General features: G+C 34.8%; 1 protein-coding gene across 1 annotated transcript in view; it reads left to right on the top strand.

The window, feature by feature from the left end:
• Positions 1–17203, top strand: part of LOC149802604 (sphingosine-1-phosphate lyase 1-like) — a 98539-nt gene that overhangs the window by 42657 nt on the left and 38679 nt on the right. The window contains exons 7-11 of the mRNA XM_089951889.1: positions 1973–2061; positions 8594–8630; positions 9421–9528; positions 12494–12556; positions 12893–13039. Of these exons, the coding sequence (XP_089808015.1) occupies positions 1973–2061; positions 8594–8630; positions 9421–9528; positions 12494–12556; positions 12893–13039 (444 nt within the window). The remainder of the gene's footprint in view (positions 1–1972; positions 2062–8593; positions 8631–9420; positions 9529–12493; positions 12557–12892; positions 13040–17203) is intronic.

Raw genomic sequence — 17203 nt, 5'->3', positions numbered from 1 at the left:
CTATAATTGTATATCTCATGACCCTCGATATGTGGATCACATGGAGCATGTACTGTGAGAAATTCTTTGGATTCTATCTTGGCCAGTTTGTTCTCTTGTCGTAGTTATTAAAGACGAACATTAATGGTTGCCCTAAAACTTTAGTACTGAGTGAGGGGAAGAATTGAGCAAAATGTGCACTTTTGTTGAAAGAAAGGAAAGATTTTGTAACAAATGGTATGTTTTTGCAATCAGAAGTCTTGTTATCATTAATGAAATCTTGAATTTGACCTTTTGGAAGTAGAAACATATAAAGGTACATTCATAAGTCAAGAAGCACATTCCTAAGACAAAAAGCACATTTATAAGACATGCACATTTATTAATAAGAATATCATGATCAACAAGGTCAAACATTTTTCTACAATGCATGTGTATGGATCCAACTAATTTCCCTTGATCTAATGGAGTAATCCATCTACATATGGAGACCAGGGCTGTCTCACAGGAATGGTTTTCTCTGAACCCTGATTGGTTTTTATGAATTAAGTTATATCAAAATATTTTCATGAACATGTTTTTCAAATGGTTTGTAGAGAATTGGTAAGATAGATAAGGGTCTGTAGTTATTGACATCATCTTTGATACCAGACTTATGAATGGAGGTAACTGCCAATATCTGCGTCTGGGGAAACAGTGAGATGGATATGCTTAGATTATATATGTAATCTGTACTATCAGATATTAAATCAACAAACTATATAAAACGTTGGGTCCATATATCAAGATCCCATCACTTCATCAAACACAGATACCTTACTCCAAGGAACAGAAATTTGCCTTCATCATAATGCTTGAAAGACCAATATGTTATGGTTTTATGAGCTGTGGATTATACATCTGTTTTTAAGCTGGATTTTCTTTATTATGAAAATAGGAAAATGATCTCTCATACCTATCCTTGGAATATGCATTTTTGTCACATTGTCTTCCATATTTGTGTAGATAGGACCTATTAGAGCAGAGGTGGGCAAATGTTCCAGTGCAAGTGCCGCATACACAGATTTATACCTTGTCGTGGGCTGCATAGTTCATTAAGTAAAGTAATTAATATTTGAAATAGCAAAAACAAAAGGTTTTTCTAAATAACATCTAATTAATTTTCAGTTGTTAATATGTTGTTAATATTTGAAAACTTAAACTTCAAAAGAAGCACATTTATTTGATAAACAGAGTAACATAAACAGAGTCAGTGTGAATGATGACTTGTTTCTAGGCTGCATGAAAACCCTTGGCGGGCTGCATGCGGCCCGCAGGCCATAGTTTGCCCACCCCTGTATTAGAATATTCATTTTCTCATGTCGATACATCCACTCATTTTTTTTGTCTTTGTTAGAACATTTACAAACACATAGTTTACTTCCACTTTCAATACATCCCTCACAGTTGCCAATTTGAGAGATAAAATGTTTAACTGTGGTCCCAAAGGCAAACAACATGGACGTAGCCATAAATACTAGCCGTTCCTGTGACAAATGCAAATGCATCTCACAAGGTGTGATTTTGTGCCATATTGTAGAAGATAAGTGCATTTTATGTAGACTACTGTTTGCCTTATATTCTTGAATGCACCAAACCTATTGTTTGAATGAACATTTTAGATGACTGCAATGGCTTCCCTATTTTGCTCTTTTATTTAACAAGATAGACCAAGCTCAGAAAACCAACAACACTAGTAAACATGATATAAAGTGTTGATTTATAATTTACAGTGCATTTACTTTATTTGTTCACATTCATAAGTTGAAGCATTGTGTGTGACAGATTTTGAAAGTTAGATACATTGCACAGATGCAGGTAAGGCATAACGTTATGTTAAATGTTCATTTATATCATTACCATTGATGTCACAGATGCAGGTAAGGCATAAGGTTCTGTTAAATAAATGTTCATTTAGATCAGTGATATCACTAGCCATCCTCTTTATATTCAGATGACCTCAGGAGGAACAGAGAGTATTCTGTTGGCTTGTCTTGGTTACAGGAACAGAGCAAGAGAAAAGGGCATTAAATTCCCAGAAATGTAAGTTGCCTTAATTCCTTACATTTTGGGGCTTAATTAGACATCTGTAAACATTTGACAAAGCTCATTTTTTAACATTGGTGGGGTGCAGTATTTTTTATTTGTTCAAAACTCTCTCCAATTCATCTTATATTTCTGACTCTCTAATGAACAACCAAATACAAAAATTTGTAGGAATTATGGAACATAATGAAAATTTAATATCCAATGATTGTTTATTGTAATCATGGCTTGATCTTGTTTGTGATGCCTATTTTATTTCTACCAGCCTACTGCAAGAGTGGCTTTCAAAGATATAAATATGTCCCCATTCCTGATCCAAAAGTGGTGTCTTTTGTCAATTTGGACTTAAAAAATCCAGATTCAGAAAATTAAAAGGTAACAATTAAAAATATCTCTGGTCTTGAAGTAGTTTTTAAATTTATTCAAAAGATTATTAAAAAATAAACAAACAAATTATGATATTTACAAACACAGATAAATTCCCCCTTATAGCTTGATAACTTAAAACTTTTCTAACTCCATGGGGTTTTGGGTCCCAGTTCAGAATGACACTGAGTTGTAAAGGATTTCGCTTTTGCACACGTTTCAGCAATTCAGTGACATTAAAGAGATTTTGCTTACAATGTACATTTTTATTTTCTCTTTGATAGATTCCTGCAAGTCTCTTACCATGTTTACCTTTGTATATCTTGGACCCAACTGCAAACAAACGTACTGGAAGATTTAGGTTACACTGTCAAAATCATGACTAGAATAAACAGCACTGACCTGATCTGCTAGCATATTATGCTGTCATAGATCTGGATCAACACTGTTTGCAGTGGTACACAAGCTAATACAGTATTCTTTTGTCAACTTATAATTTCTTCGATACATTAATCAGCATGATGTATACACAATACCAATTTTATAACAGGCTGGTGGGATTTTAATCATCAAATAAATTTGGCAAATTTCTTCATTCTCTGCATGTTTAACTGGAGGTATGAGGGAACTGTTATATAGTGACAAAGTCATGTACTAATTGAAGGTGATGGCTAGTTATTTTGTTTGAAATTCATTTGCCCAAAATACTAAGAAATTGCAAGAATTTGTCAAAGAGGGCTTACCTGCAAGTCATGTATTACTTATGTATGCCTTAGGAAATCATCTGGTGATCACTGAAAGTGCATAAAAAGGAAGGTATATATGAATTCTGTAGATTCAACAATTATATGTGATATGTATTGATGTATGTATGTATTGATGCATGCTTGCATGCATGTATGTATGTATGTCAGGCATGGGGCCAATTACGATTGTAATCATAATCAATTCTAATCAATTACTGTGTGAACTATAATTTTAATAGTAATCATAATATTAATAATTATTTTCATAAGTCTATAATCATAATTTTAATCGTCCTTCATTGGCAATGTAATTGCATAATGTAATCATGATAAATGATTATAATCAAAAAAGTCACTAATATTCTTAGTAATTATAAAAATAATGAAAGTTTTCATAAGCAAGGGCCCATGAATGTTGACTATTACAATAAGTAATCGTAATTGTAATAATCCCCTTGTAGTCATAATCGTAATCATGGTTTCCAGTAAAGTGTAATCATAATCATGAGTGCAAAACAGCCAGTTATGTAATTGCAAGCTCTTTTAATTGACCCCATGCCTTATAAATATTTGCAAATACTCAGTCATGGTAATCTTATTGTAATGTGATACTGACAGTACATTAAAACTTGTGTTAAGCAGACTCCCATGCGAAAAGCCCATACTGACCCTCATACACAGATGATCTCTAACAGGATCACTTTTAAAACTTGGTTCTTTAACAAATAACATGCAACGAGTACTTTTATCATTGTTGTTGTTACTATTATTATTATTATTATTATTATTATTTTTATTATTATATAAGGCAACTGACAGTTTTCTTTTTAAAGAATTCACTACATAGATTTATTATTCATAAATTCTGGTTAAAAAGTGTTTCATTTATAGATTTCTTCAAGCTGCCCCTGTGTTTTTCAGGCAGTATGTTTTCGCTTATACGTATGGTAAAGAGCTCAGCTGCTTGTGTATTATAGCTAGAGTTGGATGTCTCAGAAGTAACAGACCTAATTCAGATTAATAGAATATAGCAGAATATCTTACATGAAACAGTGACCAGGTTGTTGGTCCACTTTCTGTTCTTGTTTAACAAGGATCAGCCTAATGATTAGATGTTTGATAACATTTTTATCTAAGATATGGGTCGATATTTAGTGAAGATGGTATGAACAGTATGACTATCTGCAGGTGTTTCTCAAACCACAGTGCATTTTGTGCATACAGATTTATGCAGGCTTTTCAGTTATGTTATACTGCTTTAATTCCTTTCATTTTACTTAACAATAATTACAGTCCACTTATCTGACAAATGAGGTCTTATGTTCGCCTGAACATGGATTATGCTCTTTCAATATATCCCCCTCCAAAAAGAAATGTTAACACGATATTAAACCCACAGATCATATTCTCTATAAAGCAGCTTTTACCTTTGGCATAAGAGTACACTTGTCTGTAGTCTTACATGCACTTTCCTAATACTATTAATATGTTCTATTTATAGCAGCTGTCATATTTCCAACAAACACACTGGTTTTCTACATTCAAACCTTTGACTTCAGATTCAGATTCATTGTTACGATTCATATTTGGTAAAGAACCAGTCTAGGGTGCGCTAAGAGTCATGTCATATAGACTTTGTACAAGAGTACAGTAGTACATGTACATATACATTCCTAACACCATCTTTATATTCTATTCATAGCAGCTATATGGCATATTTCAAAGAAAAAAGACCGGTTTTCTACTTTTGGATTTTTACTTTCAGATTCATTGTTCTGATTCATATTTGATATATAACCAGACTGTAGTAATTTGTTGCTAAAAGTCAAATTGAATGGATTCAGTACATTATTTGGGAGAGGAGAATTTGTTTTCAAATAATTTTATTGTTGGATGAGAGAAAAAAAAACAGAAAAAAACCAAGGATCCCAAATATTCAATGATGAATATATGAATGGCATAATACAACATTTCAGTCTAGAGCTGCATTGTACCTAAAGGTGTCAACGGGTATCCGGGTACTCAGGCATCCACTTGTTCATAATTACCCAGGTAATAAAATTGGCCTTAGGGTACCTGTTTAGTTCATGGGGAAAAAGTGAATTTTATGTATAATTAATTTATCATTTTGTTTCGTGTCTGTGTTCTCGTACTAATCCACCTGGATTAGCTAATTTGTGGCAAGAATTTTAACTAACTGCAGATACAGGTAAGTAGCAGAAATAAATCATTTTTCATATTGTTTTCTGTGCTGATAGCACATAATATATAGATCACTCTTTCTATGTTCAGATTGTGCTTTTATGCCACTCATATTAGTAATAATTATGCTTATACCTCTCAGTGGGGTTGACATGTATGAACTTACAACAAAGTAGTTCAGATTCACATTTAATTTAACTTCCCTTTGATCAGGTACCTGGGTAACTGATCATTAGGATCATCAGGTAACTGGTTGACTTTTTTCTTAAATTTTGACATCTCTAATTGTGCCTTTTGCTGGCTGTATGGAATGAATTTTATGATTGGTCATGATGGTAAATTTGATCTAGAAAAACACTTGAAAACAAAAAAGGACAACAAATTAGCTCATCTCACTAATTCCCATACTAAGGTAACTTCTTTTTACAGCAAAACTCAATTGTGAACAGTATTGTGATATATATGGAGGCATCATTTACTGAGTTCATAATAGAACATGGACTGCCCCTAGCAGTAGCAGACCATTCTGGTTCTTTTTTATACAGGATGTTCCCAGATTCTAGAATTGCAGAAGATTATACATGTACAAGAACAAAAACATCAGATATGTTGTCTTGTGTTGATCAGAAGATACTTCACTTAAGATAGCAGACGTCATAAAAAATTGGACCATATAGTGTTGCTACAGACCTGAGTAGCGATTAAGAAGACAGCAAGTTGTACCTCATCTGTTTTAGATACTTTGGTAATAAAAAAAGGCAGAGTCATGAGTGTTCTTTTATCACCAGAATTAACATTAGACTCCACTGGAGAAAACATTTTTGATTTGCTTGATAATACTTTGAAAAACATTACATAAGTTGGCAGAAATGTATGGGGTTTTCAGCTGATAATGCACCAGTGATGACTGGAATTTACAAATGATTTGCATCCTTTATTTTGAAAACATCTCCATCAGTTGATATAACAGGTTGTCCCTGTCGTTTGATGCAGCTTGCTGTGGGAAAGGCTGCCGAAAAATTGTAAGTAAATATTGTATTGGTCATCTGCTGAGTGACGGCTTCTATTATTTGAAGAAAAACACTAAAAGGAAACAGAGTCTCAGGTTGATGCAAGATGAGTTTGACCTTGAAAACTATAAAGTTATAAGGCACGTGTGCACAAGATGGCCATCCCATGGCAGATGTATTAGCTGTTTACTTGAGCTTTGGACAGCACTACAAGCTTTCTTTCGAACTGAAAGTGAGTCTGGAGAGAGAAACAGGGAAAAAAGAGTGAAGAAGAATAGCACTAAAGCATAGTCTCTTATTAAAAGTCAGAAGAGAGAGATGAAAATAGAGGTAGAAATAATAAAGTAATAAAGAGGATGAGTCATCAGAAAGGAAGAAATTTAAATGCATGAAATTTGTATTAGTGAAGCATGTACCTATTCAGCATGAAGGTCTCCAGGCGTAGTCCAACATTGTGAAAAATAAATGTTATGACAAAAAATTCCAACCCGTTCTTTGTAAACTAAAGTAGCCAGCTGGATCTGGTTCTTCAGGGGATAAGATTAGTACAAATGTAGTTAGTAAGAAGCATACTGGATCTTCTCATTCTTCAAAGGGCAAAACTAGCAAAGTGGTTGCTACGATGTCATAGCAAGAAACAGAATCTGTTCAATGTTTGGAAGACTCAAAGTTTGAGATGGTTTTCAAAAAACTTAATGATCCAGTTACAAAGCTACATTGCTTGTTTTTGAAACATGCCATTTGATTGTTTGATGCAACAAACATTGTCTTATAGCAAGAAGAACCATGCATTCATATTATACAAAAGATTTTGTCAGACCAGTTTTCAGATTTGTTAATGAGGTTTATTAAGCTAGAAATCATTACAGCAGCCAGGCTTGTAACTGAGTTAGACTTTCATGACAAAAGCAAGGCAGAAAGATAATGAAAACTTATTTATTGGTGCAGAAACAAGAGAATTTCTTGAACAGAACTGTACTCTTGCTGTGAAAGTTTTCTTTGATAATGTTAGAGATTATTATGTTAAAGCCGTGATTACATGCTTCAGAAATTCCCACATGGAGATGAAGTGATCTTCAGTTGCTGATGTAATTAATAATCAGTCAAAAAACTTTAAAAGTGTCAGATTCTTTGTGAGAAAGCCCTTGGATCATCTGGAAGGAGAATTCCTAAAGTATCAAGTTGGCATTCTAACTGACAACATACTTCATGCAGACAGTTGATGTGCAATGGCACCTTATTTCCCAGCTAAAAGATCCAACCACTGCAAGATGTACATTTCCTTGTCTGTCACAGGTTATGAAAGGAATATTGATTTCTTACAATTCTAATGTTGACTGTGAGAAATTGTTAAGTACTGTCAACAAAAGTAAAACTGAATTTAGATCCAGGCTCAGCAACCCTGTGCATAGTGTTCTACTCGTGTGCAAAGCATTCTTGGTAGCAAGCTGGTACAAATGTTTTGAATTGTAACAGGACAGTCTGCTGCTTTCTAAAGATAAAAGTGCTACATATAAACACTTTAAGCAGTAAATGTTGTTAAATAAATTTTTTGTGTACATATGGTTATTGAATTTATTGCATGTTATATGTAGATTACTTCTTTTGTGCTCAGAGTACTCTTTTGTCCACTTGGATTGCACGTTTTCCTCTTAGGGGGTTGTCATCAATGCACATTACATCCCTTTACCATATCAGGACCTCCTTTTGAAAACAGACACTTCATTAAAACAGTTCATGTGCTTGAATGACCACTTTAAACAGTAAGAAACCACTGTTTGGTTAGATTTGTTCCATTTAAACATACACGATACCCAGGAAAGGAAGTGTTTTGAAAATATATATCATGGTGTTTTGATTTCATGGAGTTCACATTCAGATGATAAGAAATTTCTAAATTGCATCTATGGGTGAGTATACCACATTAAAGTGCCTTCCCTGGGTCCCTGGTATGTTTTACTGGAACAGCCCTTAGGAAACACTTGGCTGTTGACCATGAAAAGCTGGTGCCCATTTACTTTTGTAGAGGAAGTTTAATGGGGGAAATGGTAATGGCCATTGAAACCAGGTGACTGCTTAGTATAGGTAACTGTTGTGGCAGGTTTGACTGCACATATACAATTGCATGTGATGTTCACATTAAGTTAAAGTTTAAATGAAATTACACAGCATCATTTATATGTTTACTTGTTCTTTTCATTTCAGCATTGTACCAGTCACTGTTCATGCTGCCTTTGACAAGGTATACATAACGTCTTTAAAAAAAAGTCATGAGAAACATTTTTATACAGCAGTTAACATAAAAGAGCTAGCAGGAAAAACACTTTTTTTGGTTCAGGCTACAACTTTAGCCACAGTGCAGTTAAACGTTCTTCTTATTACCCTCTTGGTACAATTTGTTTATAAATTTATACAAACAGGTGTCACCAAAAGTGTATTGAAACTTAAACTGGTATTTTGCTGAATCTAGAAATTCATTATATCTGATTATGTTGTAAGAGGGTTTCACTCCATTTCAGAGTACCTTATTGATTATGCTTTAGTAGTGTTCATTTAGTTCTTACTATGTTGAATCACTATCAAGATGACTTCTCGTACACAAATCGTATATATACATGTAATATCTCCCTAATCAGCAGAGAGAATCCCTGATTCAGATTGTAATATTTGGCAACAAAATGGAAGAAACTGTAAATCTCCCTGAATCTCATCAAAGGATTTCCTATTTATTGAAAAATCATTTGAGAAAATCTCCCAAAAGTATAGAAAAATAAATTTACTGAGAAGGCTGTTTCTGAATTATGATTTAACAAAGTATGTGACAGAAAACTGCCCACAAATCAGAAAAAAAATCTTTACAGTATTAGCATTCTCCTTAGTAATTTGTAGAACCTGAACAGTGTAATGGAAAATGTAGTTAATTTGCAAAAAGAGAAAAAAGAAAACCCGCCCACACAAAAAACATAAGAGGTAAGGAGATTAGTATGACTACAGGTGAAGAAAAGGTAACTTGAATTTTCATTTTATTTCAGGCTGCATCTATGTTCCACATGAAAATTACACATATCAAGATTGATCCCAAAACAATGATGGTAGATGTCAAGGCTATGAGGAGGGCTATCAACAAAAATACATGTCTTGTATGTGTCTTCCAGGAAGGTTTTTAGTTTTATCCCAGTACAAAATATAGTTATGTGTATGACACCAATGATAAGCCTTGAGAGCCTAATTAAACCTTTCAAGTGCAATTCATTGGGATTTTCCAAGGAAAATACAAACCATGTTAGCACTAAAGCTTATCTTATTTGACAAATCAGTATAATTGAATCTTTTCCTTAATGGTTCATTTCTCTAAAGACGTTATTTTTCCTTCAAAACTTTAAAGCAGTTTTAGGTTTATGTTTGTATTAGAAGTCTTTAAAATGGTGATACAAATTTGATTTTTTTAAATAAAAATTATTCAAAAGATGACCATAGCTTAACATGTCTGTGAAATTGTCATAATTTTGATATCAGATTTTGTAATTTTAAGACATAATGGTAAACAACCTATCTGGCATTTCATGACTGTATTTAGTGTAGTATTATTTTGTGCAGTTAGTGACATCATCATGATTCCTTATGACTTGTATATATGGTAACTCCTATAAATAGTATTAAAGAGTTAGCACTCAGCTTTGAAATAATACCAGATAATTTGATTATCAAGGGTTTTTTATACGAAACAAATTATGTTAACAGTATTGTTCATGTTTTGTTTTGTTGAGAGGATAATACAGAACAATCTGTGATAAAAACATTGCTGAAAAATTTAAATAAAAAGCTGCAATAAGAAAGTGATGTGATGTATCTCATTTCCAAATAATAAGGCCTTTGACAAAAATTGTGCTTTAATATGTCAAATAATGTTGACATAAATGGCTGTAAACAATATCAGTCTACGAATTAAAAAAAAAAAATCGGTTGAGTATTGATTATCATGTATTATATGAAGATCACATCACTCAGGAAAATGTTCTGAAAACTCTTTTGTTGTGCATTGCTCTTGTCCAGAATGCATTGTGCAGAAAGAGGTTCAGTACGTCATTTGTGTAGAGGTTTTTGACGGCCAAATGGTGCTCTGCTATGAAAGCATATGTATGGAAATGGCAAGTTTTTGATGTGTGGTGACTTTATGGAGGAGGTGACATTGGTTACAACAAAGACATTGCCAATTTGTTGACCATTTTCAACACATCAAGATCATCTTTGCTTATCTTGTTCCAAAATTGGAAACTTTCTTGGGTCTTAACAATGACCCAACTCATCTAAGTTCAAGCCTCAGTCTACCACCCTGTTAAAACAGCAATCATAACAAAACCTGTTTCCTGATAGCCTTTGTTTCTGCTTCCATGGTGAGTGAGCTGCATGCCCTGTGTGAATCCAAACTTCCTAAGTTTCATTCTGACGATTCAGTTGTTCTAATGATATAGCCTGGCTTCATTGCAATGTATAGGCTGCCATTGAAAGACAACCAAAAAATAACAATTCAACCCCTGTCTTTCATCAGTCCCTCTAGAGAGTTGAAGTTGCAGGACCCAGTATATGTTCTCAGGTCGTATCGACCTGAAACACAGAGAAAACATCTGGGCCAGACACCACAGGCTTGTAACACCACTCAAGGAAGGAAAGCAAGATATAACCCCACAAGCGTTATTCACTTGGATATGGGAAATTACTAAACTTGCTTACTCTCAGCTCATACTGGACCAGGTAAAATTTATGAAGATTTCAGCTCATGAACTACAGTCAGTTTCCATGAAGATTTCAGCTCATGAACTACAGTCAGTTTCCATGCAGATTTCAGCTCATGAACTACAGTCAGTTTCCATGAAGATTTCAGCTCATGAAGTACAGTCAGTTTCCATGCACATGGTCATTGAACACAATGTCTTGAATAAAGACAGTGGAGCCAGTGGACCAGCATGCCCAGTCTACTTTTTCCAGTTTCCACTTGCATGATTTGGCCTTACCGCCCAGACAAATACCAGCTGCTGCAAATGACAGCAGAACCACATTGTCAGGTATGACAGAAAACGTTCACTTGTAAACAAATGCTGGATGCAGGGGTTCACAGGGTCCTTCCTCTCACATAATCACATAATTTCAGTTGTGCTAACTACTGTTAGGAAAATTTCATTCTTTTAGTAGAGTAGTCATTATGCTTCTACATGGTGAACATGGTAGAGGATGGATCTATAACACTTCCTCCTAGTACCTATTCTTCTAATGTGAATGTGATTGGGTAATGTGTACAATGGAAAATATTGTAGTAAATTCTGTTTCTCCAAAAATACTTACCAGATCATAAAACTATTAATCCATCCCGCCCTTCACCATGATGCAAACATGCTGTAGCATGAATCACTCATTTTTAAAATGGCAACATCCAGGTTACAAGTTGCCACCTAGCTGGATCATGGGAACTAATCTGTGACAGTTGCTTTCCTTTGTGTGTATTATATGTAGACAGAGAGACATTTTTGCATGTACTGGAGGGCTTGATTCCTGAGGTAGCAGAAAGTTATTCCCAGTATTAATGAGATCAGGTAAATATTTACAGAGAGACATAATTTATTTTAAAAATTTCCTATTTTGTAAAATCTTGACCAGAAGTACTACTTTAAATTTAATATTTTTGTTTGGTACCAGTTTTTGTGGTTGCTGCAGAGCATAAATAAAGGCACTATAAAATAACCCTTCTTTGGAACAATATGATACCTTTCCTTAATCCTTGAATTCAAATACTGACAAAAAGGTGATTTTTTGCAAAACCACTAAATTTGATTCGCAAGGAAACAAATTCACAGTAGTTTAAAATACACTACACACGTTTTTAAATACTTAATCTGTTTATACCCAACCATCACGTTGTTAGATAGTGTAACCTTTATCCCTTTATCAACTTTATTTAGTGCTGCATCGGTGGGACATCCATGTGCTTTAAGTACATTGCCAATTTTTTTTATAAAGAATTTTTCTTCTTGTGAAAAAAATTGACCCTGCAAAGGTATCAGAGTTGGGCAATCATGTACATATGTTAGATGATTTCTCTTCTATTTTCAGCTTGTTGGATCAGCTCCTCATTTCCCACATGGGATTATTGATCCTATGGAGGAAATAGGCAAGGTAAGAATAGCTTTTTTATAACATACTTTCTTAACAATAAAGAATTCTATCCAGTTTTCCATCTGGCTTGCTTAAGAAAAAAGAAAAAAACAGGTTCTTGAAAAATACACCCTGCCCAGACTGGTTCCATTGCCAATACTGCATATATTGCTTGTCCTAAAGTGTATAATTTATAATTTGGCTTGTTGAAAAGTATATAAAAGTAACCAGTTGTTGATATTGACGTAAAATCTAAAGCCACAGTCATGGTTGGTTTTTCTCAAGTTTCACTGTAGATAGAAGTTGAAATGCTCATGTTCAGCTTCTAAAATTTCTGTTTACTTATATTTTCTCTAGCTTGGCCTTAAGTACAACATTCCTGTTCATACGGACTGCTGTTTAGGAGGGTTCCTGATTCCTTTCATGGAAAAAGCAGGGTTCCCAATTGCCCCAGTTGACTTCAGGATTCCAGGGATTACTAGTATATCAGCAGACACCCACAAGGTATGAAATATGTCACTAGTACCATTTTCACAGATTAAAACATTATTATTTCATATAAATTATGTTACTTGCTTAATACAGATGTTCAGTTAAAAATGTTTGAGACCATATCAGATAGAAGTATTGACCTTGTGTCTGGCAAATAAATATCAGAATAATTATATTTGATTATCTACTTTTGCAGAATTCCTAGCTAAGCAATATTTTACTACAAACTGTGCATCATTGTTACTTTTTATAACTTGGGGTATATTATGTTTTGATATATTATGTTATGATCTTTTTGACCCATCTGTTCATATGTTTTCCATTTCTTTTCTGAACAATTACTAGAGTTCTTCACCATCTAAAGTAGCATTGTGTGTCTGGGTGGCCGAGTAGTCTAAAGCGGCTCTGGGTGGCCGAGTGGTCTAAAGTGGCACTGGGTGGCTAAGTGGTCTAAAGTTGCACTGGGTGGCCAAGTGGTTTAAAGGTGTTAACAGGGTTCATATGGTCTTTGAAGGTCTTTGAGAGTTTGGGAAAATGAGGTAGCATTTTTAAGGCCTTGAAAGTTTGGGAAAATCAAGCAGATTACCCTGAGGTCTTTAAAAGTCATTGAAAATTGAAATAAACCCAAATTTTTTAATTTCTTTCCAGAATCACAAAATTGTCCAAGGTAGTTAGATTCGGATGTATAGTCTGACTATACCAACCTGTTTGTTTGTAACCCCCACCCACTGATTACAATAATGGAAACCTTTAATGTGATAAAAAGTGCACGGAACTTAGTCAATTCATTCATTGATTGATAATTTCTAACCTAAATGAGTATAGTGACCCTAACACCATCATTATCTGCGCGTTTCATGCTTAACGGAAGTTTTCAATATAATAGACGGATATGCTCGAGATCCACTTCCTGCACAAGTCCATTTTCAGCAAAGGGGTGTGTGCACGACTACAAATGTACATACGTATGTCGTCTGCTTCTGATATTTATAATATTGAATCAAGCAAAGGAAAAGAATGAAAACAATAAAATTGTCTTTTACGTGGATGTAACAAGCAGTTTAATTTTTATGTTCATATATGCAAAGTGATATAATTCCAAACTCTCATCGTTATGGTAATTTATGGAATTATCTGGCAGTTACTGAATAGGATGAGCTAGAGCTACGTCATTATGTTGTCTGATGGAAATAAGGTAGCCCATATGGTACACAGTATGGTACAATGTTAGTATGGAAAGTCTATTAAGCATGAAAGATGCAGGGGATGCCAGTATCAGTGCCATTCTGGTCACAGTCAGGTTATAAATTATAAATAAATGATTCATTTGACTTAGTTCTGTACACTTTTTATCACATTGAACATTTTTGTTATTGAAATTGGTAGTGGGGTACAAACAAACGGAGATGTTTAGTCAGACTATAGTTGAATTTTCCTGGTTTCTTTCTTTTGATGACCTGTTAGGTTTCATTACCGCCGCATTAACAAACAAGTATTTGTTTGGCCATCCAAAGTTGGTCTTGGCAGCGACTTCAATAACACATGAACTCTTCATCAAAGCAAGCCGGCTACACCCTTCATCAAAGAAGTCAGCACCATAACTATTTTCAACACGTTTTTTGTTTTCTAATTTCATGGTGTTTGTTTTTCATAATCATGTCATATATGTTTTTATGTGTTATCTGAAGTTGTAAAGCGCTTACAGCTTCTAAAGATTAAGTGCTATACAAAGTCCTCATTATTATTTTTATTATAATCACAAATAACGTTGCCTAAGGTTGACCAGTAGATTTGACCAGCTATTATGAATCCATCTCACCAAGCAAATTTAGCTACCCTGGACCAGTATTCCATAATGCAATCACTACTGACAGCAGATCCAGTTGGAAAATGATGAGGATACATCATTTCCTGTTGATGAAGGTGATAAAATGGAAATGCAGAAACATGCCGATCTGACAATGGAATGGATGGATTTTTTTATTCGAGACAGTGATAGAGAAAATCATTAGGATTTTGTTTCTGATTGGAATGCCATCCTTCACCTTCTGTCAGTTCTACCTACAGGGTCAATTCCTTGGTAGATGTATACAGTGATGATGACAGTTAATCATTCAAAATCTTGCTAGTGATTTTTAAAGATTGCAAAAGTTGCTGGGCATCTCTTGGAACATTTATACATTGTCTATATGCTGATAAAGTGCACACAGTAGTCTTTAATGCCCCATCAAAGTTTGTCATGAACATTGTGTCCTCTTCCTCCCTACTTCACTCATCAGATGATTTTTTTTTTGTCCAACAGAAAAACCACTTACGATCATTGCTTCTTTTCTGTGTGCTTCCTCCCATTTGGCTCTTCACTTCTGTTAGGGAATCAAATTCAAGAGGTGAGAAAGCAAGAGGCACAAGAGTGACCTTTTAACTTTCAGCAAAATCCCCTATTTCTGCATCATCCTGTTTGGGACATATAAGAGAAGGACGATTGTTACTGGAGAATTTGCAGTGATGGTTCTCAACAACAGCCAGTTTTTCTCTTTATTTTCCTCCAGGCAAAGTGAATTATAGGTGGTCATATGCCCCTATTTTCACAGGCTGTCAGGGAGGGGAGGGAGAGGAACGGTCTTTCTTTCCCCAGGCCTTGCATCAGTCATCAATGATGCAATCACACATGCCTTCCGACAACCATGTGAGGTGCCAGACTACCTTTCAGTCAGTTTTGGACCAGGCATTTTTGCAAAATGATGGGTGATTCAGACCTTGTCATAGGGTCTCCATGTTTCATTATCTGAACACATCCACTTTCATTATCCTTCTTTCACGAAGGAAAAAAGTGATCCCAAGAAAATCAGTTTTTAATGCTTGTACAGGTTGGTGTAGATAGTATGAAAACTGCACTAACAGGGCTTCCACTCAAGAATATCTCAGCTGACGAAGTCCAGTAGCAATCCAGGCTTGTTTCTGGGTTGTCCTGATTGAAAAGTAATTTGGAACTTCAGTCCTGGACAGGATTGTAAAAGCTGAAGAACCTCCACTTTGAGAATTTACAGTAAGGTATTCTCCGTCTTGTAGTCCAATTCTAACATACCCAGACCATACTTGCTGACACTGTTTGCAGTGGAATCTGTCCTGAGGCTTGACTTTGCCAAACTGGTCAACATTTGAATGAGAGAGAGAGAGACACATACACACACACACTCTTTACGAAAATGCTAATTTTATCAGGTAGAGTTAATGATCTACATACAATATCTATCGAACCAAACCACATGCAGTTCCATTCTGATGGTTCATTGGCTCTAATGACACAACCTGGTTCCTTCCTAATTACAGCTTGCTGTCACAAGTTGACCAACATTAAGTATTCATTACTTCTCCTTGATCAATTTATCAAGAGAAGCAAAGATGCTTAACTTTAGATGTATGAACAATATCTGCATCAGCAGTGGAAGACTTTATACTGCTGAAGGCAGGAATGCAAGACATAAAGAAGTAATTAAATCAGTGTACTCTGAACTCTAACAGGATCAGGTATTCCAATGAAGATTTCAGCTCACAGAATGTCTCATTTTGGGACATAGTAGAGTCAGCTGACTGGCACACCCAGTCTGTCTTTGCTAATTTCCATTTGCATGACATGGCCTCACTTAGGAGAGAACAGAATCTCATTGAAGTAGTGGTAGCTCTACAGACAGTCACCATTCATTCATGAATTCACCAAGGAAACCTTTTTTTATAGTGAGGTAATAATCAAGTGTGGGATCCCAAAGGGATCTCCTGCACAAATGTATAAACAAATTTTCTCGTGTTGTTCTAACCTAACATTAGGAGAAGTTCATCCCTTCAGTAAACAGTCATGCTTCTGCTGAGTGACACAGGTAGTAGTGGGATACTCAGCATTTTCGCCTGTTCTTACTTATTTTTTTGATGTAATGTGACTAGGTAATATATTTGATGGAAAAAACAATTTTTTATCTAAATTATGTTTCTTTGATAATGCTTACCTGATCACATTACAAATAATATTTCCCACTCTTCCCACAATGCGAGAATCATTGAAGGTGTTGCTCAAATAAGAAACTGGTTTAAACCAGGCATTATGGTAGTTAGCTATTGGGTAGAAAACTAAGTTCATGTGTAGGGATGTGCCTCTCTTTGTCTGTATAATAAATAGAAAGA

The sequence above is a fragment of the Sinohyriopsis cumingii genome, chromosome 3, assembly GCF_028554795.1.
Source record: "Sinohyriopsis cumingii isolate HCF-2022 chromosome 3, ASM2855479v2, whole genome shotgun sequence".
Taxonomy (NCBI): domain Eukaryota; kingdom Metazoa; phylum Mollusca; class Bivalvia; order Unionida; family Unionidae; genus Sinohyriopsis; species Sinohyriopsis cumingii.
Note: the sequence above shows the minus strand (reverse complement) of the source record. Positions and strands in the feature narration are given on the sequence as shown.